Source organism: Sceloporus undulatus, chromosome 2 (assembly GCF_019175285.1).
Source record: "Sceloporus undulatus isolate JIND9_A2432 ecotype Alabama chromosome 2, SceUnd_v1.1, whole genome shotgun sequence".
In the NCBI taxonomy this organism is placed as follows: domain Eukaryota; kingdom Metazoa; phylum Chordata; class Lepidosauria; order Squamata; family Phrynosomatidae; genus Sceloporus; species Sceloporus undulatus.
Window position 1 is genome coordinate 24,831,492 of NC_056523.1, and position 26,657 is coordinate 24,858,148.

Consider the following 26,657-nt stretch of genomic DNA (forward strand, 5'->3'; position numbering starts at 1 on the left):
CATTATAGGAGGTAAACATTGCTTGCAAATAATGCCTATATTAGGCAAAATTGGGTACAGAAATGTGTTAGGACACAAACATGCATACAGATGTTCATGGAGACTTTTAAAAAAGATACATATGTATTCAGACATGGGACAGAAAGTAGGTAAGACAGGGGGGAAATGAGAATCCAAGAGAAACTGAAATGTATATATTCCCCCATCAGCATTTTTCCTTTTCCTTTACAAATTGTTGTTTCAGTTGAAAGCTGAATAAGAAAAAAAAAAGTATGCTGGTATAGATAAAGTGTAAACTTTCTGTTCACTAGTCACAACACTCTGTTCATATTTATAGGTTTCCAAGTATATTTCTGTTTCAACAATATTCACTATGTTGAAAAAAAGTATCTATTTAAAAGTATTACTTAAAACTAGGGATCACATTGCAAAAATATGATGGCCAGTGAAGCACACCAAGGAATTCCAAAAGAAAATCAGGATGCATTTCATAGACTATGGCAAGGCCTTTGAATGCACGGATTTTTTATACACGGATTCAAGCATCCATGGTTTGAAAATGTTCCAATAAAGTATAAATTTCAAATATCAAACCTTGATTTTCCATTTTTTATAAGGGACACCATTTTGCTATGTCATTGTATTTAATGGGACTTGAGCATCCACGGATTTTGTTATCCACAGGGGATCTTGGAACCACACCCCAGCATATAACAAGGGTCCACTGTATATCATGAAAGGCTATGGAATGACCTTAAAGACATGAGAGTGCCAATACATCTGATAATCCATCTGAAGAATCTGTACCAAGGACAAGAACCTACTGTTAGAACAAAACATGGAGAAACAGAATGATTTCCAATTGCCAAAGCAGTCAGACAAGGCTGCATCTTATCATCCTACCTGTTCAACTTATATGCAGAACATATTGTAAGAAAAGCAGGCTTGGACACAGAAGAAGGAGGAGTGAAAACAGGAGAAAGGAATATCAACAATCTGAGTTACGCAGATGACACCATAGTACTAACAGAAAACCTTACAGTCCTAGAACAATGACTAAGGACGATAAAAGAAGAAAGTGCAAAGGCTGGCTTATTGTTGAACATAAAGAAAACAAAAATAATGACCACAGAGAACCCACACAAATTTGAATTAGACAATGAAGAAACAGAAATAGTAAAAGAATTCCCATACCTGGGGTCAAACATTGATAGAAATGGAGACTGCAGCCAGGAAATCAGAAGAAGATTAAGAATGGGAAGGGCAGCTATGAAAGAACTAGAAGAGATCCTAAAATGTAGATATACAACTCAGCACAAAAGTTAGAATCGTACAAGCCATTGTATTCCCCTTTACCATGTATGGATGTGGGGGCAGCGTCCACCTCATTTTTGTTTAGAATTTGGGGTTCATCATCATATGGCTCTTTGTTCCATGTGTCCTTAATTTTGACTTTTATATAGCTCTTCTGTGTATTGCATCCGTTGTACTTTTATTCCTTCTTGGTCTTGAACGGTGTTATTTTTTTTGTCATAGAGCATCCCAATCCTTTGTTTGAACTTTTCCTTTGAAAAGATTTCCTAATCTTGTGGATTCTTCCCTTTTTGTTGTCTTCTATTTCTCTGTACTGGTCATTGTAGTAGTTTTCTTTATCTTTCCACATAAGCCATTGTACTGTTGCATTCATGGTTCTTAGCTTGTTCCTATCTCCTTTTTGTTTTGCTTCTCTTCTTTCCTTTATTGCTCATAATGTTTTATCTGTTACCTATGGTTTCTTCATATTATTTTTGCCTATTAAAAGTGCCTATTAAAATTTTTGCTCTTCTGATTCTTGGTCAATTATGTTTAGTTAGGCTTCTGCTGGCTGCTTCTGTTTTCAATTCTCTACAATGCTTTATTTTTTAAAAAATGGAACACCCAGGGAATGATGAGTATTGTCCCACATTGAGAAACTGGAGCGTGTCCAAAGGAGGGCGACTAAAATGGTGAAGAGTTTGGAAACCATGAAGCCCTATGAGGAAAGACTCAGGGAGCTGGAGATGTTTAGCTTGGATAAAAGAAGGTTAAGAGGTGATATGATAGCCCTGTTTAAATATTTGAAGGGATGTCATATTGAGGAGGGAGCAAGCTTGTTTTCTGCTGCTCCAGAGACTAGGACCAGGAGCAATGGATGCAAGCTATAGCAAAAGAGATTCCACCTCAACATTAGGAGGAACTTCCTGACAGTAAGGGCTGTTTGACAGTGAAACACACTCCTTCCTCGGAGTGTGGTGGAGTCTCCTTCCCTGGAGGTCTTTAAACAGCGGTTGGACGGCCATCTGTCGGGGATGCTTTGATTTAGATTTCCTGCATGGCAGAATGGGGTTGGACTGGATGGCCCTTGCAGTCTCTTTCATCTCTACGATTCTATGATTCTGTGATTCTATGAGATTGTGTCTATTTGTCTGTCTTTTACACTTTGCTAATTTATGCAGAAGTACTGAAGGAATAGAAAAGAAATTGATATTAATTTAGCTTTTTCTTTTTTTTTTTAAAGACAGCCAAATTTATCTAATTCATGGTCTGTGTTAATGGAAAAAGTGTGTATCTTCAAATTTCTCATCATGCAGAAACTATGCCCTAGATCTGACTGATAGTCCCAAGTGGAGATGTCTTATAGAATCAATGGCTGAATGCTGAGCCAGCACTTATGTTAAATCATTCAGACCCAAGCCATTGTACTAGGAACTATGAGATGGATTCAGCATAATCCATGAGCCCTGGAGCATTTTATATTTTTTAAAATATACACAAGCAAATGCACATAACTAAAATGCAGATAGTTAAAAGTGTGCACAGGTTTTAGCCAATGGGGAAAATGCTTTAAAACATGAACACTCATTAAATGTATTATAATTGGAAACACAAAATTGTCTGTTGGCGCCCCCTCATGGTTTGTCTTGTAAGTAGTCACCCCATTGCTGTTAATGAGTTGACCTGTTGAACCAACTGCTGAATGGAAAGTCAACACTTCTGTGAATTCCACTGATTCAGTGGTTCTACCTTGGGAAAGAGCCAGTGTGGTGTAGAGGTCTGAGTGTTGGACTATGGCTCTGGAGTTCAGGTAGAGTTGTGTTAGTCTGGGATATCAGTATGCAAAGAGATCTTGTATCAGCTTTGAGACTCACCTCTGAAAGAGGTTGTAGCATAAGCTTTCATAGGAGTTTATCACATTGGGGAAATCCCGTGCAACAATGGGGGTTTAAATTGGAAAAACAAACAAACACAAAAGCCGGTTGATTTTCTCATGACGTCATTGTTAAATGAATGTTAACCTGAATGGAAGGTGGAGGAAAAGTAGACAAAGCTGCTCCTCTTTACTTTCAGCAGATCCTGAATTTATGAAAAGATGGCTGTGCAGCCAAACAGGCGTTCCAGACTTTAAAGGAGCTGCCCAAGGTGCTGAATTGAACATACAAATCTTCAGCGACTGCACATACAACCAAAGAAATCTCTTCAGAGAAGGTTTTGACTTGATGGTTGGTAAGCAGATTTATTGCTTTCACAGGGAAATGATAACAGACTAGCTTCTTGAAAGAATTTCATAATCTTATGCAGCTCTTTGAAGATTTATGTCCAGGTTCACAACTTGCATCTTTCTCTGTCCTATTGCATTTTATCCCTCTCTCACAAGAATGTAACTGTGCTTAAGTAGCTGTGGCTATAAAATCACTCCATCACTGCATCTGGATCAAATGCAGACATCTGTGCAAATGCAGGATAAGATATATCAGATAATGTCAAGGGTGCTGTTAGATTTCCCTCCCATCTCACCTCCTTTTCCACCTCTTCTCCAAGCTAAACATAGGGTTCCTTATATTGTTTGGTTTCCATACCTCTTACCATCCTAGTTGCCCTCCTCTGCACATGTTCCACCTTGTCAATATCCTTCTTGAACTGTGCAGTCCAGAACTGGACACAAAGCGAAATAGAGTGATATTATTTAGGACTAACTACTACTTAGTTCTATCTTTATGCTGTACTCCTGTTCATGCTACCTACAATTTTACTGGCTTTTTGGCTACTGCATGACACTGTTTATTCATGTTCAGTTTATGGTCTTTTAAGGCCCCTAGATATTTTTCCTATATATATTTCCTATATTTGTGCATTTCATTTTTCCTGTCCAGATCTACTACCTTAATTTTATATTATTTACATTTATTTATTATTAAATGTAGTACTGTACATTTATTCCTGTTGAAATTCATTTTGTTAATTTTGGCCCAGCTGACTAGTCTATTGAATTCGTTTTGAATATAGATTCTGACCTCTGGAGGTATTACATCCCACTCTGAATTTGGTGTCATCTGTAAATTTAATCTGCATGCTATCCATCCCATCATCCATGTCACTGATAAAGATGTTGAAGAACACCAAGCCCAAGGCTGAACCCTGAAGCAGTCTTGTAGTCGATTTTGTCAAAGATGAAGAGGACCTTGGATAACTCCTCTAAAGTTAAGATTAAAGCGAGGAATAATAGCTCTTAGTGTTGTTGTTATCTGTTGTCAAGTTGTCTTCATCTTATGTGTGCTGTGCTGTGTGCCTTCAAATCATTCTGGCTTATGTCCAGCCCTAAGGTAACCCCATCATTGGGTTTTCTTGGCAAGATTTGTTCAGAGGAGGTTTGCCATTGCCTTCCCCTGAGGCTGAGAAAGTGTGACTTGCCCAAGGTCACTCAGTGGGTTTCATGGCCAAGCTGGTTTGAACTACCCAATGGTTTGAACTGCCCAGGGACCAGTTATGGCAAGCAATTAAGTAATTAAACCAGTAAACAAATAGTCAGCATTTGTGCTTATGTACCCAGAACTTGCTGTACTGGTGAAAGACGTTAGTCAAAAAAAAATCCCTTGCTGTCAGATTTGGTTTTCTTTCCTGACAGCTCCTACAGTCCTCCAGCCAGATGTTGGGAATTATAGTCCAAAAGAGTAACTTTTCTCACCTTTGCCTTTGAAGAAAGAAAACTGGCGACTTGTGTGGCTTTTTTTTTTGCTTTATTTATTTTTAAATTACATTACATATTTTGATTTTATTATAGGTTGAGCCTCCCTTATCTGCAATTCCGAAATCCAAAATATTCCAAAAAAATTGTCTACATCAGCAATGGAGATAAGTAACACTTACTTTTTGATGATTCAGTGCACACAAACTTTGTCACATGCACAAAATTATTAAAAATACTGTGCATAAAATTACGTTCAGGCTATGTGTATCAGGTATATACAAAACATAGATTTGGGGTTCATTTCTACGATATTTCATTATGTATATGCAAATCTTCCAAAATCCAAAAAGAAATCCTGAAATCCCAAAAGCTTCTGGTCCCAAGCATTTTTGATAGCGGAGACTCAACCTGTACATTAATATGTGAATAAATGTTGACTTAAAATAATCTTTATTTCATCAGGGGAGCAGAAATGGAAACAAATAAGAGCAGTATGACACCAAAAACAAGATATCAGAGATACCCAGCGAGTGCCTCTTCACTGTCTAGAGGCCTCTAGTATTAAGCCAGCTCCCTCTTTCTTCTTTCCTCCCCTCTCACAACTGCAAAACAGTACTCTGAAGGGGGAAAGTGTAGTACTCTGACCATTCCCTTGCCAAGGCGAACCAAGGGTCTTCAAAGGTGAACCAACTGAATGTGCATTAGGTTCCAAATCACCTTCATTTATATATGAAAATATTTGTTGTTGTTGTTGTTGTTGTTGTGTGTCTTCAAGTCATTTTCAACGTATGGTGACCCTAAGGTGAACCAATCACAAGGTCTTGTTGGCAAGTTCCTTCATAGGGGGTTTGCTTTGCCATTGTCATCCTTTGAGGCTGAGAGAGTGTGATTTGCCCAGGGTCACCCAGTGGGTTTCATGGTTGAGCGAGGATTTGAACTCTGGTCTCCAGTCATAGACCAATGCTCAAACTACTACACCTCACTGGCTTACCTTGTATTAGGCGATCTCAGCGTGGCTCAGGTCTTTGAGCTTTTACAACGGAACCTGAGTTTCTGAACTTTGGTATCCTGCTGGATTTGACAACCTACTAGGTGACTTTGAGCATGCCATATTCTCTCAACCTCAGAGGAAGGCAAGGACAAATCCCTTTTGAACAAGTTCTGCCAAGAAAAGGCCCATGACCTTAGGGTCATCATACATCAGAAATGATTTCAAGGTACATATTGACTATTGTATATTGTACATTGTACAGTTTGCCAGTAGTTATCTGACTCTGAATAGAGTCAGAAATGCCCTGTTTTTGTAACATTTTTGTTTAAGAGACACTTACGTTTATCTCTGTGATCCTGCTGGGTTGCTCTGCTGTTGGATCTATGCTAGCAGGGGCAAAGGTGGTGGCAGTGACACTGGGAACAAGATTAAAAAGCTGCAAGTGTAGTTTTGCTGTTGTTGTTGAGTGCCCATTCTAATTCTGTTCCACTGTTTGCATTTTACTTCTTCCTTCAGTGTAACTCAAAACCATGCTTGACTACCATCACATTTCTAATCAACTGTTCCTAATCTACTTTGTACATAATATTATTTTGTTTCAGTACCTGTTAAGAATGCAAATAATTGATCTTAAAGCCAGTTGGGCATATGAACCAAATGACAACCATATGCTCCAGGAAATTAAAACAAGAATTGTATTAATATAATGAATATTGCAAGGATATCTGTGCAAGGGGTGAGAGTAATCGGCTTTCAGCCTTATTTCCTTCTTTGTTGATGCTCAGTAGTCTTTTTTGTTCTTCTTAATAATCCTTAATCCTAATTAATCCAATCCTCAAAATACTAAACCAGTAAAGCAGGAATGGGGAAAACCTTCCCCTCAATTTTCCATACTTGAACTCCCAAGAGCCCAAGTCAATATGACCAGTGATAGTAAGGGATTCTTAGAAATTCCAAAACATCTGAAAGAGCAAAAGCTCCCCCACTCCTGTTGTAGTTAAACACACACAGGCACACAAATGAACACTGGTAAATATTGGCTTCATCCAAGAAGCTTTAGCATAATCACTTGAGCAAATACTGGATGGACAGAAATGTGAATGAATACAATATTGAGTACAATGAGTAGAATGAAGAGAGCATGATGTTGCTAGAAGGGATGTGGACAGCAGAGGTCGTTGCCTTAGGGCCTTATTGCACCACGTCAGTGTGGTGACACAGGGACACAGCAACACCACCAGCAATCGTGTCCTACTACATGACGTTGTTGGTGTTCTGGCTTTGTTCCATCATTGTGCCATTGCAAATGTGCATTTTTGCATGCTGGAAATAATCCATTAATAACCACCTTTTGTACCACCAGACAGTAGCACCTAGAAATTAAAGGCCTGTCTGTTTATTACTGTAATTCCTTGTTGGTACATATAGGTAATGCTTTCAATGTAGGTATTTGAAGGGATTCTGGTTGTTGCATGGGTACAACAGAAATCCATTCTTCATAACAAAAAAGTGAGCTGTGATGGCATAACTATAACTTACACCATTATAATTCAAGAACAGGATGCCAGCCATTATTTTTCAAACTAGACCTTCCCAAATTGCCCATTCTGTGGTGATTCTGGGATCAGTAGCCCAGAGAAGTAGACTTTTCATGCTCTGTTTACTCCCATCCATCCATTCCAGCATCTCAAGAGAGGTATTTGCACCAGTCTGGCCTTTGTAAAGCCTGCAATTTTTAAGAACAGAAGTCAGACATGAAAATCGCAGATTAAGTCTGGGATAGGGCAGTCAAGGCCAGCCCACCATTCAAAAACCAATGTGTAAAGAAGCACTGTAGGCATTCACAACGCCAGTCCTGTTCCCCCCACCCTCCTTTCCAGAGTGGAATCTCACTTTGAATACTTTCCAACTGCTTGACTCTTCAGTGAGGATTATGCCAACTTCTTACTCTCAGTTGGACTGAAAATTGAATTGTAGAATTCCATGAGGAGCTTGGCAGATTTCCTAGGCCTGTCACCTACTACGAAGTGTCCACATTTCTCAAGCATCTGGATTTGGTAGCTGGGAAAGGCAGCGGCTAAAACTTCTGCACCAGATGGATCTAACACCTACAAAAAGTATTAGTGAGTTATGTGTGAAATCCACATTTTTAAACGAAAACTGAGTGCACCTATTGCTAAGAACTGGAACTGCAAACTTTTTCAGTGACAATTGATCTAGAACAGTGCTGGGGGAATCTCCTAGTCCACTCCAGTAGAACAGACACCATTAAAATTAACAGATTTATTTTAGCAGTCAAGGACCACAGACCACATCCTCAGATGCACACATAGAATGCAGTCTTGGAGGTTCAGGTATACATATAGTGGGCCCTTGGTATCCACTGGGATTTAGTTCTAGGACCCCCTGTGGATTCCAAAATCCATGGATGCTCAAGTCTCATTAAATACAATGGCATAGTAAAATGATGTCCCTTATATAAAATAGCAAAATCAAGGTTTGCTTTTTGGAATTTATTATGTTTTCAAGTCATGGATGCTTGCATCTGTGGATAAAGAATCTGTGGCTATGGAAGGCCAACTGTACTGACTATGTGTGGGTGGAGTGAATATAAACAGAGAATTAACAAGAGTGACTTTAGATGCAGAATTTAACTGGTAATGACAATTACATCAACATCACTCTCACAAATCTGTATTAGGAATATAATGTTAGAAATGCACATTTCAAAAGTTTACTCCCACTGGGTGACATTAAAAGAGTTCCATTTATTTCTTTATTTCTTTATTGCCTTTTGAGATTGGTGAGAGGTTTTTTTTTGTGGGTTTTTCAGGCTATGTGGCCATGTTCTAGAAGAGTTTGCTCCTGATGTTTGCCAGCTTCTGTGGCTGGCATCTTCAGAGAAGATTTGTCTGAAGATGCCAGATGCCACAGATGTCAGGAACATACTCTTCTAGAACATGGCCACATAGCCCAAAAAACCCACAAAAAACTATGGATGCCAGCCATGAAATCCTTTGACTTCACACTGGTGAGGGAGATTTTACAATTTTTTGTATGTTTCTTTTTCACTGAATGCAATTTTGGTGTGGGGTGGGGTTCTGCAAAATATATTCTTAGTACAGACAACATTTTTGCTATTGCTGCTGCTGACACAAATTCTGGCCTGAATTTACTTAGGCAGTTATGAATGCATAAGCATCATAGTTACTTAACTCCATAGAGTCTCCTGAATTCATGAATGTGTAATCACTGAAATTACTTAGCTTTGTAGTGTCTCCTGAATTCACTAAGGCAGTTATGAATGCATAACCACCATAGCTACTTAGCTCTGTAGTGTCTCCTGAATTTATTAAGGCAGTTATTAATACGTAACCACCATGGTTACTTAGCTATGTAGTGTTTCCTGAGCCATCCCCCCGCATCCCCACTTATCAGGCAGCGACTACTGTAGTTGACGGAGGTCTATTCTCATGTCATTTGGGAAGCAGCTCACTAATGTTCCCACCCTCATCCCATGAGCAATCTCTACTGTGACAGTGACAAGCACACACTGGGCATCGCTCACATAAAGAGGAGTGGGAACATCACTCAGCTGCTTCCTGACAAAGGATCATGTCAATTGCAGCTGCTGCTGCTCAGTGAGAAGAGACTGGGAAATTTTCATAGTGCCTACATATCTCCTAAACTAGGAAATATGTAGGGAGCATGAATAGGAAACAGTCAAAAGGGTTTCTTGTTTCCTGTTGAAGTTGTCCAGATGTTTGTCGATTTCAAGTCAGTGTGTAGTTCTAGGTTACACATTTGTAACTGCGTTAGTGAGTTCTATTTAGTCACTATTCTCTCTCTCTCTCTCTCTCTCTCACACACACACATACACACACGTAGAGGGATGAACAAATTCAAAGTGGTCGATATCCCCCCCCCCCCAAGTGTGATAAGTGTGCCTTGATGCATGGAGAACCCTTTCTTATTGACAATAAACTTTGTGAGTGTTCTTTAAATCCCTAGAATGGTAAAAACACAACTGCAATGATGTACATTTCTAAGTCTACAAAGGGGATGTCACTAACAAAATATGACAACTGTAATGTAGGTGAAATATTAATCTTATATACGGACATAACAAAAATTATACAATTTGAGATAAATGCAAAATGATAAATTCATCAACAGAAAAGCAGTTAATGATGTCTGGTCAAAATTGTCAACTGCAAGACATAACCAATGTGAACATCTGTCATAACAAGATATTCTAAGGACCAGGCTAACAAAATAACAAGAGGAAGGCAAAAAGACTAATTAAATAGCAAATCTGTGTTTAACTTTTGACTGCTTTTTATAGATTGGTTTTACAGAGTTAGCACTAGCCAAGTACAGCCTTCAGAAGACTGTGAAAGGGGTGGATGAGAGTGTTATATCCTAGCAGCTTGACTTTCAAAGAATCAGATGGAAAAAGATGAAATTAAGTTAGGGTAGTCAGAGGCAGGGTGATGATCTGAACAGGGTTTTGGTGGCTAGGAAAGTCGAAAGAATGTGAGGAGTTCACGTTTAACTGAATTGTTTTAAAAATAAATCCTGACTAGTTACACACACACACACACACACACACACACACACACACACACACAGGTGTCTGACTGTTTTCATTTAAGAATTGAAAGGGGGAAACGGTCGCATTCAACCACACTGAATCCACCGATCAACCTAGTCAGTTGTCCTCAGTAGTGGTCACTTTGAGGTCTGAGTATACCAGATCCAAGGAGGGATCTTGAGGGTAAAAGATAATATGAGCAGGTTGGAACTGCGGTTCTGTCACATGTATGTTTTTACTTATCTCTTTGCATCTCCTTTTATCGGCATTTGTTTTAATTTTTGTGAGGTGTCTTGAGTTCTAATTTTGGAGCAAAGGCAGAATAATAATAACAACAATGAAAATGTCTCCTTAAAAGCTACCCATTGGCCATGTTGACTGGGGGATTCTGGGAGTTATTATCCCCAAAGTAAACATTTCCATGCTCTGTTGTTGTTGTTGTTGCTGTTGTGTGCCTTTAAGTCATTTCCAGCTTATGGTGACCGTAAGGCAAATCAGAGAGCCAGTGTGGAGTAGCGGTTTGAGTGTTGGACTAAAAGGTTAGAGACCGAGATTTGATTCCCAGCAAGGCCATGAAACCCACTGGCTAACCTTGGGCAAGTCACACTCACTCAGCTCAGTGGAAGGCAATGGCAAATCTCTTCTGAATAACTCTTGCCAGGAAAACTCCATGATAGGTTCACCTTAGGCTTGCCATAAGTTGGAAACGACTTTGAAGGCACACAACAGCAACAACAAGGTGAACCTATCTCAGGGTTTTCCTGGCAAGATTTATTCAGAGGGGGTTTGCCTTCCTCTGAGGTTGAGAGAAGGTGACGTGCCCAAAATCACCAGTGGGTTTCCATGGCTGAGTGAGGATTCGAACCCTGGTCTCCAGAGTTCAATGCTCAAACCACTGCACCATACTGTCTCTCACAAGCTCAGTATTCCAGTTCATTTCATATTTTGTTTTTAAGCCACAGGCCATTTTAGAAGTGTTGGCTGGGGGTTCCACATATTCAGTTAATGGTGCAATGCAGGTAGAAATATTATAGGAGTCTGTTCTCCTGAATGGTCAGATGCCCATGTATCATAGGATCATAGGATTTTAGAGCTTAAAGGGGCCACAAGAGGCATCTAGTTCAACCCCCTGCCATGCAGGCATACACAACTAGAGCACTACTGGAAAATGTCCATCCAGCCTCTGTTTAAAGAACTCCAAGAAAGGGGAGTCCATTCTTCTGCCAAGTCAATTTGTTCCATAGCTGAACATTTCTTATAGTAAAGAAGTTATTCATGCTAAAAATTGTGGGGTGAAAATGTTTTGGCAACACCTCTTTTCTTGTAATTTGATAGGGATCCCTACCTCTGCCCTTTCCGAAGACTTCTTTTGATTATGTGGAAGTTCCAGGTGATGATTAAGAGTTCTTAAAGGGATTCATAATGTAACAAAAACTATTAGTGAGATCAAGTAAAATAATTAATTTTAAATAGCACCCAACAACTCCACAACTAAAGAAAACAGAGCAACAGATACGAGGATATCGTGTACATTACCTTGTCATCCTTTCCCCAAATAACTTGCAGTGGAGCTTTGATCTTGTTCAAGTTGTCCTGAAGGATGAACCTGGACTCTTCACTTGTGATGTCCACAAAACCTACACCAGTAAAGAAGGAGAGTTAAGGATTGTTTCCCTCACTGTACTCATCATGGTACACGTCACAGATGTGCCACAGATAATATGTGGATCTGTTTTGCAGCTTAGCAAACTGTGGTGGTGTGAAACCGTGGAAAATCACCCACCATGTCCTATCCAAGCTGAAACACCACAAGGTCACAACTAAATTCTCCTCCATTCTGTGTGGCTTTTGATGTGTTTTTTCATTAATTTATTCATGTCCTGTTGATTTAACACTATTGAAATATAAATAAAATTGTAGATATAACATGTATAACTTTGTTATATATAGGATCAACCATTATGGGAGCAGCTCAATTAGCTTATTTCTGATTGCTATATCCTGTCTATAAATTGATTCATTCCCTTGCTTTGGGTTGTATAGTAAAAGGAGTTAGAGGCTTGTCATAGTACTTTTACAGAGCCGTATTGCGGCAATTCATATAATGAACTATGAATTATGAATATGGAGTTATAAATGCTGCCATCATTACCAGAGTAATGACATTTTCATTCAATACAGAAACCTGAAAATGACCTATGATTTCTTGAAGAGTGCAAAGAACTCTCCAGTGTACTCTTCAGAAGACCCCCCCCCAATTGTATATTTAATACTGAAACATGTGGAAGCAAAAAGCAAAACAAAAACAAAAGAAACCCTCCCAACCAAGTAATCAACAGAAAAAACCCACATTCACTCATTTTAAAATTATCTTCACATATTGCCTCCACCTCCAAGTCAGGATTCAAGGTAACATAAAGGTTATAAGTATTGTACTTACATTTTCTGAAGAAATCATTATTTGCCTTTTGATAGTCAAGATATGCTTTTAGAAACTAAGGTGGGAAAAGAGACAGAAAAGTCAGTTTCAGGGCAAGCACAAAGCCATTAGATGCAAATGTTCCTATGTGAAGGCAATAGGTCCCACTGTTTCTATAACCCCCTGCCCCCCCCCCTTTACCTCCCTCATGGACTATGCATTTCATCTACCAAGGGCATGCACTGAATTTGAGGCTGCTTGTGTTGGTTTTTAGTGACGGGCACACAACATTTTTCTTGACAATGAGCTGGAACGCACAGAGACAATCATGGGATGGAATGGGTGAGTGGAGGATAAAGTGAAAAAGGAATGGCATGCAAAGAGAATGGGATGGTGGGGCCTTGTAGGAAATGCACTTGTCCCTCCAAATTTGTGGCTTTGACTTTTGTGGATTTGATTAGTGAAAGATTTTATTAATATGTTCTCTCTAGCAATATCTAAGTCCACCAGCACAACTCTATGGTCAACTTTATCCAAAAGTCGCACTGAAGGACCTAGCAATTCCCAAAGAGAACATTCTACTAGGCCTTTGTAGCTCCTTCAGCACAATTCTATGGTCAATGCCTGGCAGATGTTGACCACAGAGTTGCACTGGAGGACTTAGACATTCCTAGAGAGGTGTTCTCTCAGGTAAAAACATAGTGTTTTTCTCATTTGCAGTTTTTCCACATTCATGGAGGCCCTGCACCCCTATCCCCAGCAAATGTGGAGGGACAAATGTATAGTAGTTTGTTTTTTAAAATGTAAGAGATAAAATCCAGCTAAAAATCAGATTTAGGAGATCACACACACATTTTTTGCCTGATCCGGGCACAGGATGGAGTTGGGCTGCAGCAGGGGGAAATGGGTGCTATCACACACAAAGTTGCTGCTGCACTGCTGGCCGACCACCACCCACCCCCGAGCTGTACTTATCTTGTGGATTTTGGTAGTATGGAAGCTTTCTGTCCTTCAAAATTGGCCAGCTCAGGGATAGGTGGTGCTCAGCTGGTAGCGCAGCAGCAATTTTGTGTGTGATAACACCCATTTCCCCCGTTCCTGCCTGATCCTGTCCTGTGTCTGGATTGGGCAAAAAAGTAATGCAGTAATCTCCTTATTCTCTTTTATGAGTCTGTTAGAGGTCCAAGATCATCTGGAGAAGGCTTTCTCTCTGTCCCACCACCTTCTAGGTCTTACTTGGTGGGAAGAAAGGACAGGGCCGTCTTGGTGGCTGCTCCCAGTCTTTGGAACTCCCTCCCTAGAGAGGCCTAGATGGCCCCATCCTTGTTCTCTTTCTACTGACAGGCAAAAACATGTTGCTACAGTCAGACTTTTACAAACTGACAAAGTGTGGGCTTTTAAATGCTATGCAGTTTTGTTTTTAAGGTTATTATATAGTGCTTTATACATTTTAATATTTTTAGGTTTAATTTTTTAACTTCACAACTCCTATATTTATACTTTTAATGCTTTTGTATTGCTCTAAATTTGTATTGTTGTTAGAGGTCTTGTCCTGATACTCGGGAGAAAGGTGAGATATGCATCTGTAGTCATTTTCTTGGATTTGCCCCCCCGAAGAAGGAACAATTACTGTATGTTCCTGAAACATAATTGGCTTAAATACATCTGGATGCTCTCCTCTGAGAACAGTTAGCAAAATGGGCATTAATTTTGCTAAGGAAACTCCATGATAGTATGCTTTTAATGTATTTTAAATTGTACTATTCTTTTAAATTGTAAGCCACTCTGAGTCTTGATTTTGGGGAAAAGCAGAATATAAATAAATATAACAACAACAACAATAACAACAATTGGTTTGCCTTAGTGTCACCATAAGTCAGAAATGACTTGAAGGCACACAACAACACAACTATTCTGGTTTTTAGCTCATTCTAATATTTCTGTGTTTATTTGTATGCACATGCATTAGTTTCCCACCCTTTCCTTTGTGCAAGGTGTGTTAATTACTAGGTATATAAAAACAGGCTGAGATAAGGACAGGGATTGATGCAAGATATCAGAGAGTGAACCAATGGCCTCCTCAAGAAAGGCTGTATCCAATGCGGTTCCCATGGGACAGGGAAACAGGGAGTTCCAGCCCGGTTCCAGGTGAAAGGTTGGAATTTGCCCAAATGCAATCTATGACCCAGTTTCCCTCATAACCACAGATTCCAGTCTCTGCTTCTTCTGCCTACACTGGCAGAACAGTTCAAGAGGGAGAAGAATGGAAAAAAGGCAGGCATGCAGAGATATGAGTCATTTGATTCACAATACACAAGGGTCCTCTCAGTTGTGGCATCCCAATTGTGGGATGCCTTCCATTTGGAGGAGTGACTGGGGCCAGCGTTTTGCTTTGTTTTTCCTTTCTGGAAGCAAGCCAGAGCATGGCTTTGTGTTAAAACCTTTGGGGACTAATTTACTTCAAAATGTCCATGTACATTGTTTTACATCGTTGTAGCTTTGAAAGTTGTTCTAGCTGTTGTCTGGTTTAATATGATTTTTAAAATTCATTTTGGTTACTTTTAAAGCTTTCATCTGAACGTCTTTCAAATTCTTCATATTGAATGCTGTCCTGCAATCCCATGACAAAGGGCAGGACATAAATATTTTAACAGCCGTCCCTTTCCTAGCCTGATCAGGGCTGCGGCAACTGCACGCTGCAGCTTCTTTTTGGTGCTCCTTTGGTGCAGCACATGTACTTGCTGCACCAAGGAACGGCCATGATGCTTCCTGCTGTGTGGTGGGGTATGTAGCATCATGCCAGCATGGGGGTTGAGTTCGACCGCATGGCGTGCTATCACCTTGCTCCCACCCCACAGCCTCTGAATAAATACACAAATAAATGGTAGTGCTATGATTCCACTTTCATTGCCATGGTTCCCTCCTATGGCATGCTGGCCCTTGCATTTTAGGGAGGGCCATTTAGAATTCTTTCTCAGACAGCTCTTTGATGTTGTGCACCTTGAAGTCATTTCCAACTTATAGCAACCCTAAGGCAAAGCTATCATGAGGTTTTCTGGGCAGGATTTGTTCAGAGGGGGTTTGCCTTTGCGTCCCTCTGAGGCTGAGAGAGTGTGACTTGCCAAAGGTCACCCAGTGGATTTCCATGGCTGAGCAGGGATTTGAACCCTGGTCTCCAGAGTCCTAGTCCAATGCTCAAACCTCTAGTCATGCTGGCTGTCGGAGAACTCTAATGCCTCGCAAACCCTAGTACCGAACATTCAGGAGTGATCCCATTACACTAGTATTAAAACTACTCCACTGGGTGTCAATTAGTCTCTGGGCAAGGTACAAAGTGTTGGTTATTACCTTTAAAATGGTACATGGGTTTGGGTCTAGGTTACCTACAGAATCACATCTTCCCATATAACCCACCCTATAACCTCAAGTTCTCTGGCAAACATTTTCTTCGGTCTACCAGAGGACTTTTTCTTCAGCTGCCCCCTGACTGTGGACTGACCTGCCGGAAGAGATTTGACAACTGAATACACTGTCTGAATTTAAGAGTACTGAAGACCAGTCTCTTCCATCAGGCTTAAATTGTGAATTTATAATGATGAATTTTAAATGAGGATTGTTTTAATATGTGTATATCTTGTCCTTTTAAACTGTATATAGAACTTTTAAAATTGATGAGTATTTTAACTGATGTGCTTTAACTGATGTTGTGTGTCTATTAATTGTTTTTTCCCCTGCCTCAATCCATAAGGAGAGGTGGGTAAGAAATAAATATTTAATATTGTTATTATTATATTATAATGGAATCACAGTGCTATTATTTATTTAGTGTGAAAGACCCTAAATTTGGGCCAGAGTACTACAAATAACAGCATGCCCTCTGTACCTGTGTGTTCAGTATTTTGGGGACCTGGTAGAGTCCCAATGTGATGAGCTCTATCATCTGCTTTACAGTTGAAGGTATGAGAGGATTGTCCTCAACATTTAATTTGTCCTGATTCCAGATACGCTTGATGTACTCAGAAACAGTTGGACTCCGCAGACCTAAGATTTGGGAGATAAGATACATATTTTGAAAAAGAACATATTGGCAAACCAGTCTAAAAAGTGGGATTTAGAACTGTTCCATGAAGATGCCTAGTGCCATTCTAGAGCTTGTTCTTGATGGTTAAGGATGCGCCATGGGTGTGAGGGGCAAATTAAGGTTGTCTACAGGGGAAGCAAAGAAAATAGGTATGAAAGTGGTCACAACTTGTGGAGAAAGGAGGAATAATGGAATTGGAGAATGCAGAAAGGGATCATGCCCAAAATTGCCACCAGATGGAAATCAAACAAACAAAAGTGTTGACAGGTTTTTGAAATAGCACTAGGACCAATTCATGATTTGAAGGGTTGACAATCAGGAAACAGCTGTTAACAAATTTGGGTTGTGCTGAAATACCTGATGAAAGTATTGATGTCAGTTTAATTTAGCCATGTATGAACACATTGTCAGATTCATAAATTACATGATTTCTTTCTTTATGAAAGGCCCACATCCCAAAATAAAAAAGTAGGGCATCTTATTCAATCTAAATAAAAGGATAAGCCTTTCAGCCCTCAGATAGGTCACATCTTATATTAAGGGATATCTGCCAATCCTATAAGGAATAAGCTTTCCAGCTCTCAAATATGGGACATCTTGTATAGTAAGGGACACCTGGCAACCCTTAGGTATTGTGCAGCTATTATGTCTTTTCCTCATTAAATACGAGCATTTTTTTCTTGTCAAGAAAAAAAAAATGGAAAGTGGTGACACAATACAGAAGGTTTAAAGGCATTGGCTGGAATCCCCTTAGGTCTAATTTGCACTGCAGAAATAATGCTGTTCGACACCACTTTAACTGACATTGCTCAGTGCTATGGAATCCTGGGATTTGTAGTTCATTGTGGCACCAGAACTCCTTGACAGAATAGCTGCACAATACTTAGGGTTATCAGTTGTTCCTTAATATACAGGATGTCCCTTATGTGAGAGCTGGAAAGCTTATTCCTTATTCCTTATTCCTTATAGGGCTGGCAGATGTCCCTTAATATAAGGGATGTGCCCTATCTGAGGGCTGAAAGGCATTTTATTTTATTTTATTTAGACTGAACGAGATGCCAGAAACCCTTTACTTTGGCATGTGTAGCTGTGTAACACAATCCTATGCACTTCTACTCAGAAGTAATGGACTTTGGTCTTCAATACTCACCACTTGGGCAAAAGAGGGATAAATAGCCCACCTCCGATGGATAGCATGCAGCATAAACCCCAGCAACCATTCCTCCCATGGAGATGCCAACCAGGTGAAATGGCTTTCTGTTCAGACCGACACATTCAACAAACTGAAATGCGGAGCAGAAACAAGGAAACATTGTATAATGGAGATTTCAGCTCTTAATTACTCATTTAGGGCACTTTTGAAGAAGTCCCTGATGGGTATGTTGTAAGACTTTTAGGTGATGTGAGAAGACTAGCAGCAGAACTTGGGAAGTTGGACCTTTTGGACTACAACCCCCATAACCAGGAGATGTCTGAGAAATGTAGTCCAAAAATCTTCTCCAAGCTCTGGAAAAAGGGAGGGTACTCTGAGTCACTCACTGATACATTTTCTGCTTCTTCTGGAAGGTCTAGACAACATGGCAGAGGTAGTGACAAAAGGGTCAGGGCACAATGTTGCAACAGAGCTGATTGTCACAAACACAATGTGTTGTCCTTGGAGTTATCTCATGCCAAGCCATTGCTGAAGTGAAATGAGGAAGAAAGGGAAGAAAAAGGTCCTCTTTCCTCCTATTAACCCGCTGCAGTCCCTTCTGTTCCATACTGATGTTTAAAGGTTGCTACTATTGAATATTTTCTGTTTTCTTGACAGGGTTTTTGATATCATTGTGTTGAGCTCAAGTCAGTGTGACAGGCTGGACAGAAGTGCCATCTGCTATGCTCATGCTGACTTGCCATATGCATTAGATAGTTGTTTGGATAAGGGAGGTGGCGTTAAGTCTGTCCAAACTCTATTTATTCCCCTTGACCACTACCACCACTGCCACCAGCTATGTCAGGTGAATGGGTTAGGATGCAGAAGCCTATTATGTCTCTTATTTGGGTGTCCTGTCTGCCAATCTGCTAGTTTCAAGTGTGCACAATTATTAATAATAAAGAGCAGACTGGGATTCTGTAGTCTGCTCATGAGCCTCCCTACCCGATCTGACAGAAGTGGTCTTTGGGGTAGAGTTACTTTCCCCTCATAGATGAATTGCTCTAGAGCTGGCAAGAGTGGGGAGACCTCTGGCCTGTAGGCCTGATTTCTCCTATGAAGGGTCATATCCTGCCCATAGAGTGTCTAAATAAGGTCCCTATCAAAAATGGCATACTTTCAGTTGGGGAGCTGCACAAGAGAGAGTTGAGAGTGGGATCTCTTTGGGGCCTCCAAATATCTGACTGGAGATAAGGCATGTATTTTGTGGGCATATGGTGGACTCCTCTTTGTGTTAACACTACCATTCCATCCTGCCCTGCTCACCCTCTCAGTTGGAAAGGTGAAAGGGTGAAGGAAGGAGAGGGCAGAGAAAAGCACACTTTGGGAGCTGACAGAGTCCTGATCTCAGTGGGCTGAATATGCCTTGCTTCTCTTTCCTTCTTCTTTCCTGTACTAATTGTTGGACCAGTTCTTCATTTTGCCAAAACCTTGAATCCTGTTTTTTGGTTCTCAAGTTGTTTGTTATCTCTCCCCATTTTGCATCATTTTAATAACTAATGAGCATCCTTTCTGCTCTTCCTACAAGGTGTTTACAATGAACTTCTGAGTGCCCCCTCCCCATTATTAATCTATGGTACTAATAGTCTCCAGCCATTGTCTTTAAAATGGTCCCCAGCTACCAGCAATAAGAGGTTTGAGCCAAAGTGTGTTGGTCTTTTTGGTCACCTTCAGCCCTGTCCATCAGCTGAACTTTCTCCCTCAGCAACATCTTCCCAGTCTTCCTCCTGCTACCAGCCTTCCAGCTGCAATATGTATGATGGCAGCTGGATAAAAACTTTACCTGGTGTATTCTTGCAACCTGAGCAGTTCCTGTGTAACTGTCACCCTCCAGGCGGGTGGTATCTCCATGACCAGGCATGTCAACACAGATTATGTGGAGATCCTTTGGAAGGCACTGTGGAAAGAAGACATTGCTTATGAAATAAAGGATTCAAACAGTAACAATTGCTTCCTTCTAGTATCAAAGAGTGGAATGGATTTAGGACTTGATCACACCAAGATTGTAAGGTGACCGAACAGTGTTTTTGTAGGAAATGCAGACATACTGGGCTGGGAACAGTCATTATCACACAGCTCTTCCAAATCGCCAAGCTGCTGCTTCTGCCCTCGCCTCTACCTCCCTCCATAGCCATGCTTCCTTGCCCTAAGCCTTTCCCAGCAAGCCTTTTGGGCTATATTTATTTTTATTTATTTTATTTTTAGTGCAATTGCATGATCATGGCAATTCATTAAGTAAAAACATAAAGGAAGAAAAGAAAAGAAATTGAAAAAGAAAGGAAAGGGAAGGAAAGAACAGCCTGCTTGGGAATAAGGAGGGAGAGAGGAGCAGAATCATGGCCACTAACACCAAGTGACTGCCTTTCTGACTTTGCTGCGGCTCTATATTTCTGAACTGAAGATGGCCAGTACATGACATTGGCTAATATATACATATATTTAAAATAGTTATTTTATTTATTGTTATCATACATATGCTCTCTTTTGGAGTTGTATGCCATCTTTAAGGCTATTACAACAGAAAGGCCAGACTAAGGATTATTCAATTGAACTAACATTTACAATATACACAACCCATGGGAAAGTTCTCCCGCACAATCCTCATTGGAAAAATGGGGGCTATGCAAGAGCAGAGTTGTTTCTCCTCACTCATAGTGCTGCCTGAATCAGGAGAAAAGAATGGAAACATACTTTGATGACATCCAACCACATGTCCTTGCTGGCTGTGAACCCATGAAGGAACAGCATAGATGGCTGGGGCCCAGGAGTCCCTCGGCAGGAGTAACAGAATGTGTAGTCCTTGCTCTTGACATATTTTATCTTCATGCCAGTTTTCTGACATTTGTACCTATAGTCAAAGGGAAAAGAAAGTTGAGTGGCCAAGAGATTCTACATAAGAAAAATAAGAAACCAAAGCAAAGGCTTCGAAGGAAATATAATTTGCTATTGCTTAATCCAGAGTTCACCTCTAAAATTAACCATACCTATTCTGCCAAATCTGCAAATCACAACAGTGAATTTCAGAGACCAAATGCCTGTTAAAACAAGCAGGAGATACAGCAAACTGGGAATCCCCATCCTTCCAGAGAATGAGCATTTCCAGCTTTCAAAAAAGGGGGTTTACTAATTTGTCTTCAACTTTTAATGGAGAGAACTGGTCCTGAATTTTGGCAGAATGATTTTGGGAGTGGTGGAGTGAGTTTTGGGTGAACATTGCAAGCTGCCTTCAGATGTCTGGTCCATCTAGGTGGCTCAAGACTATCAACATTGACTGACAGGGATCCATGGGAGCAATATTGTACCCCAAGCCAACAAAACTGCCCACCCTTGTGTTAGATACTTCTTCATTGTTCTGTGGATATTTTTTGAATGTTATAGGTATTTTATGTAGTTGCATGCTTCTTCTGTGTTGTTCATTGTTTAATTTTCAAAACTGGATGTTTTAAAGTAATAATCAACAAGGAAAATGGTCCCCCTCTACCAAAATGAGCCAATATCTAATACATCTACACATCCAGTATAAAAGTCACCCTAAGGCCTAAGTACCCGATGCAGGGAGGGATCTTAAAAATAAAAGGACAAGGTGAACAATATAGACCCAAGGGTTGAGATGGCAGCACCAGTCTGGATCAAGATCCCATCATAGCAAATTCAAATTATCTAGAACAGAGTAGGCAACTATGCCAACGATAGGGTCCAAAATTGACTATTATCCCCCTCCCAGTAGGACACACGTACACATTTCTGCCAAAGCAGAAGAGATGGCATGTCATCTGTTTTCAACCTACTTTCAGCCACTGGGAGAGGAAATTTAGGGTTTTTGAGGGAACCGTGGAGGCCATATTAAGCAAAACTGTTGTGTTTGGGGGCGGGGGGCAGTTTTGAATGGTTCTGGGCCATCTGAGAGCCAACAAATCCTTGTTTCTTTTCTGAAAATAATTGGGGTGTTTTTTATGCCTTTATTAATTATTATAAGACAAAGAATTGCATACATATACAAATACCACTTAGTAAACTATACCTAAGAGAGGGAAAGAAAAATTTTTTTGAATCTATCTATCATACATCATTATAATTGTTTTCCCATAATGTTGAAATCTTACCCCATTTCTCTTCATATTGTTGCAAGGTTCTATTATTTTTTGACATTGATATCCTGTCCGAAGTTGCTAGCTCATTCAGCTTCAAAGGCCATTCCCTTATTGTTGGAGTTCTGCTAGATTTCCATTTTTTTGCCCAAATCAACCGAGCAGCCGTTATCATAAATAGTAAAGTAATTAATTAATCTTGAACCAAATTGTCCTGTATTCCATCAGTTATATTCAGCAAGAATAATTCTGGGTTCAGGGGTATATTTTTCTTTAGGGTACTAACTATATTCTTATGAATCAGTTTCCAAATTTTTTTAACAACATTGCATTGCCACCAAAGATGATAGAAGGAGCCACCTTTTTCCTTACATTTCCAACATATTGAATTACCATGTTTGGCTATTTTAGCAAGCCTAGTTGGAGTCATGTACCATCTGTAAAATAGTTTATAATAGTTCTCTTTTAAGTTGTTACATGTAGTAAACCGTAGGTTTCTTTTCCACACATTCTCCCAACTAGACAAAGGTACTTCTTTCCCAATATTCTGAGCCCATCTTATCATATTAGTTTTCACTGTTTCATCTAACATTTCCATATTTAATAAAAATATGTAGATTTTTAAAATTAATTTAATCCTACTGCCTTTAATGATCTTATTAAATTCTGATTCTGTATTTTCTATACCAAATGTCTCACTATCCCTTTTCCAGTCGTCTCTAATTTGCCAGTAATTAAACTAGGTGAGATGGGGGTCCAGTTCTAGTATTTCATCTTTACTTTTTAGTTAACCAGGTGTTTGTTAATTTTCTTTCTTTCTTATGGTATGCTTCCTGCGGGGATGTCCACTTTGGTAACCGTCTATATAACTGTTTCTTGTATTTATTCCAAATAATCAATAAAGAATTTCTAATATAGTGTTGTTTAAATTGTTTAATTTCCTTATTCGTTCCATAGCAAATATATGCATGCCAACCTAAATTTGAACCACATCCTTCAATATACATCATTTTATCATCTTCTAATTAGCTTACTTGCTAATTAGCTTACTTGCTGTTCACCGCTATGATCTTTGGAATAGCGGTATATAAATCAAACAAATTATTATTATTAGTTAAGAGGATCCAATCTCTAATCCAATTTAAAGCGCATGCATTATGATATAATTCTAAATTGGGTAGCCCCAGTCCGCCTCTATTCTTACAATCTTGCAGGACTTTAAGTTTTATCCTGGGCTTCTTCCCTTGCCACAGAAAGTTCACTATATCTCTTTCCCATATCCTAAAAGGGATCTTATTATTTATAATAGGCAATGTTTGAAACAACAACAAAAAAAAGCATTCGAGGAAGAACATTCATCTGGATTGTTGCGATTTTGCCTAATAAAGATATTCGTTGTTTTCCCTATCTTTTTAGATCTGCCTTTATATTTTCCCATGTTGTTAAATAATTGTTTTTATAAAGGTCTAAGTTGTTTTCCACCAAAGTTATGCCCAAATATTTAATTTTGCTTATCAATTGAAACTCTGTAAGGGCTTCGATTTCTTCCTGTTCCGTCTTAGTTAAATTTTTGGTTAACATATCGGTTTTCTTTTTATTCACTCTAAGCCCAGATAGGTTACTAAATTCGCCCAAGACTTCTTCTAATCTTTTAATTGACTTTTTTGGATTTTCCAAAATGACCACCAAGTCATCTGCGAGGGCTCGAACCTTATATTTGTAATTCGCAAATTCAAGCCCTTGTATTTTATCATCATTTCTTATCTTATTATTGAGTATTTCCATTACAAGTAGAAAGAGCAGTGGTGACAAGGGACAGCCTTGGCGTGTCCCTTTTCAATATTAATTGAATCTGTTTTCTCTCCATTCAGGATAATTCTAGTACTTTGTTTATTATATATATTCATTATCCAATTCTTAAATCTGCCCCTGATACCCCATTCATCCATTACGATCTCTAAAAACTCCCAATTCACACCATCGAATGCTTTTTCGATATCCAAAAATACTAGCCCTAGTTTCCTTCTTCTATATATTTGAAAGAACTCTATTACATTAACAATTAGTCTAATATTATCTTTCAGGTGCTTTTTCGGGAGGAAACCTGCTTGTTCGGGTTTAATCATAAGAGAAAATATTTTTTTCAATCGCTCACCAAGAATGGATGTAAAGATCTTGTAGTCAGTGTTTAGAAGAGAAATAGGGCGATAAGTCTCTATTAACTCTGGGTCTTTATTTTCCTTTGGAATTAATGTTGTTACAGAATGACGCCAAGTTTCTGGGTATTTCCCCCAATCAATATCATTTATAGTCTCTAATAAGGGAGGTATTAATTCCTCTTTAAAGATCTTATAAAATTTCCCTGTCAAACATCCAGTCCTGGAGCTTTGTTTTCATTAAGCTTTTTTATTACACTTTCTAATTCTTCTACTGAAATTGGTTCGTTTTAACTTATTAGCTTGTAGTTCTGTAATACCAGCTTGAACTTTATCTCTTATATATTCTCATATATTAACTCTCTTTTCCTGTGTTACTTCTTCTACCTAATGTCATTTCTTATAAAAAGTCGTAGTTATTTCCTTTAGATTGTCCTGATGGGTGGCTGTTATATTTCCTTTTTTAAATTTTGTTATTGCTCTCTTTTCTTTTTTCAGAGGCTTTCAGGGAAAAAAAGGAGTTGAGGCTTCCTAACATCTCTGGTCTAGGAGAAAAGTTGGCAGGTTTGGCTATGAGGGAACCTGGAGCAATGCAATTTGACAGAGAAGGCTGAGCCAAGTACCAGAGATATAAATTCTCCTCCCTCTTCCACAAAGGAGTGTTAGTATGAATTTTATAGTATGGGAGGATATATCAGTCTTATATTGTAAGCTGCTTTGGGTCCACTAGTGGGGAAAAATGGATATTAAACAAAAGAACAAGAAAAATCAGAACAAACTGAGTTTTCCTTTTGTAAACCTGACTTCTGTAAAGCTGACTTGTGTGAACTCTTATTTGACATCATTGCTGTTGTTAACTGCCATCAACTTGGCCTTGGTTTATGGTGATCCTGTGAATGCGAGACCTCCAAGAGCACCTATCCTGAACACCTCTGCTCAGATCCTACAAAGTCAGGGCCATGTCTTCCTTGACTGAATCTATCCATCTGGAATGTGTGGTCTTCTTCTCTTCCTACTGCCTTCTAACTTTGCAAGCATTATCATATTTTCTAGTGAGTCATGTGTGCTCATCATGTGGCCAAAGTACGACAGCCTCCATTTAGTCATCTTGACATCTAGGACCTATTAAAAAGTCTCTCAAACATTGTTTTGGTAAGCTATTGGAGTTACTGCCCTCTCATAAACTAATCAGCTGTGTACTTCTTAATGGGGCAAACTGTCACTGTCCTTTAGATGTAGCCCATGACATATCAAGAGTAGGGTTCAGATGAACTAACTAGATGAGGAAATCATTCTGCATATCAACCAGGATATATATAGTACTCACCATAACCCAAACCTGATGAGTAGTAATGGATGCAAGTAGTAAACTGCAAGAAAAGCAATCAATAAGATGCCTCCAATGAAGCCTATGATCACCAGGAATATCTTCATCTGAGAGAGATCCATGATTCTTCTTAAGATTCTTCTTTTTTGCCTGCAAAAAAACAAATGATTAAAATCCAACAGGATGATGAAAAGGGATGAAGAAGGCATGTGATATAACTTGGATATATATACTGTAATTTAAAATGAGTTAAACCCACACATACAGACAGCGAGGAAAGAGGATCTTTATTTCTCTTACAAAGGCTGCATTCACACTGCAGAAATAATCTAGCTTGATTCCACTTTAACTGCCATGGTTCCATCGTATGGAATCCTGGAGCTTATTGTGGCACCAGGCCTCTCTGACAGAGACAATTAAATGTCTCACAAAACAACAGTTCCCCAAATTTCATAGCAGTGAGCTATGGCAGTTAAAGTGGTGTCAAACTGGATTATTTCTGCAGTGTGGATGCAGCCGAAATGAGGTTCTTTGGAAATACGCTCCTCTCCACATTTTGTCTTATTCATTTTTTAAAAAAACCTATTTAGCTTGAATTGAGTATCACAGGAACAAGAAACACGAGTAAAAGCTGGTATGGTGTAGTGGCTGAGTTACAAGTCAGGACAGGAACTCTCTAGTTCAGGTCTCATCTGTACAATGAACCCACCTTTGACAACCCCGTTTTTCAGTCTCAGTCCCCTAATCTGTTCTACTTGGAATTACAAGGATTGTGACTGGATACTATGGCTGAGATCCTACCTGGTCAAGCATAGTGTAAAGATT

At 39.4% G+C, this 26,657-nt stretch overlaps 1 protein-coding gene across 1 annotated transcript in view; it reads right to left on the reverse strand.

The window, feature by feature from the left end:
- Nucleotides 1-6,288: 6,288 nt before the first annotated feature.
- Nucleotides 6,289-26,657, reverse strand: part of LOC121923297 (monoacylglycerol lipase ABHD6-like) — a 29,298-nt gene continuing 8,929 nt past the window's right edge. The window contains exons 3-11 of the mRNA XM_042453602.1: nt 25,833-25,982; nt 20,953-21,109; nt 20,045-20,158; nt 18,220-18,352; nt 16,872-17,029; nt 13,010-13,064; nt 12,106-12,206; nt 7,869-8,083; nt 6,289-7,701 (exon numbers count right to left, since the gene is read on the reverse strand). Coding sequence (XP_042309536.1) covers nt 7,907-8,083; nt 12,106-12,206; nt 13,010-13,064; nt 16,872-17,029; nt 18,220-18,352; nt 20,045-20,158; nt 20,953-21,109; nt 25,833-25,954 — 1,017 coding nt within the window. The 5' untranslated portion in view covers nt 25,955-25,982 and the 3' untranslated portion in view covers nt 6,289-7,701; nt 7,869-7,906. The remainder of the gene's footprint in view (nt 7,702-7,868; nt 8,084-12,105; nt 12,207-13,009; nt 13,065-16,871; nt 17,030-18,219; nt 18,353-20,044; nt 20,159-20,952; nt 21,110-25,832; nt 25,983-26,657) is intronic.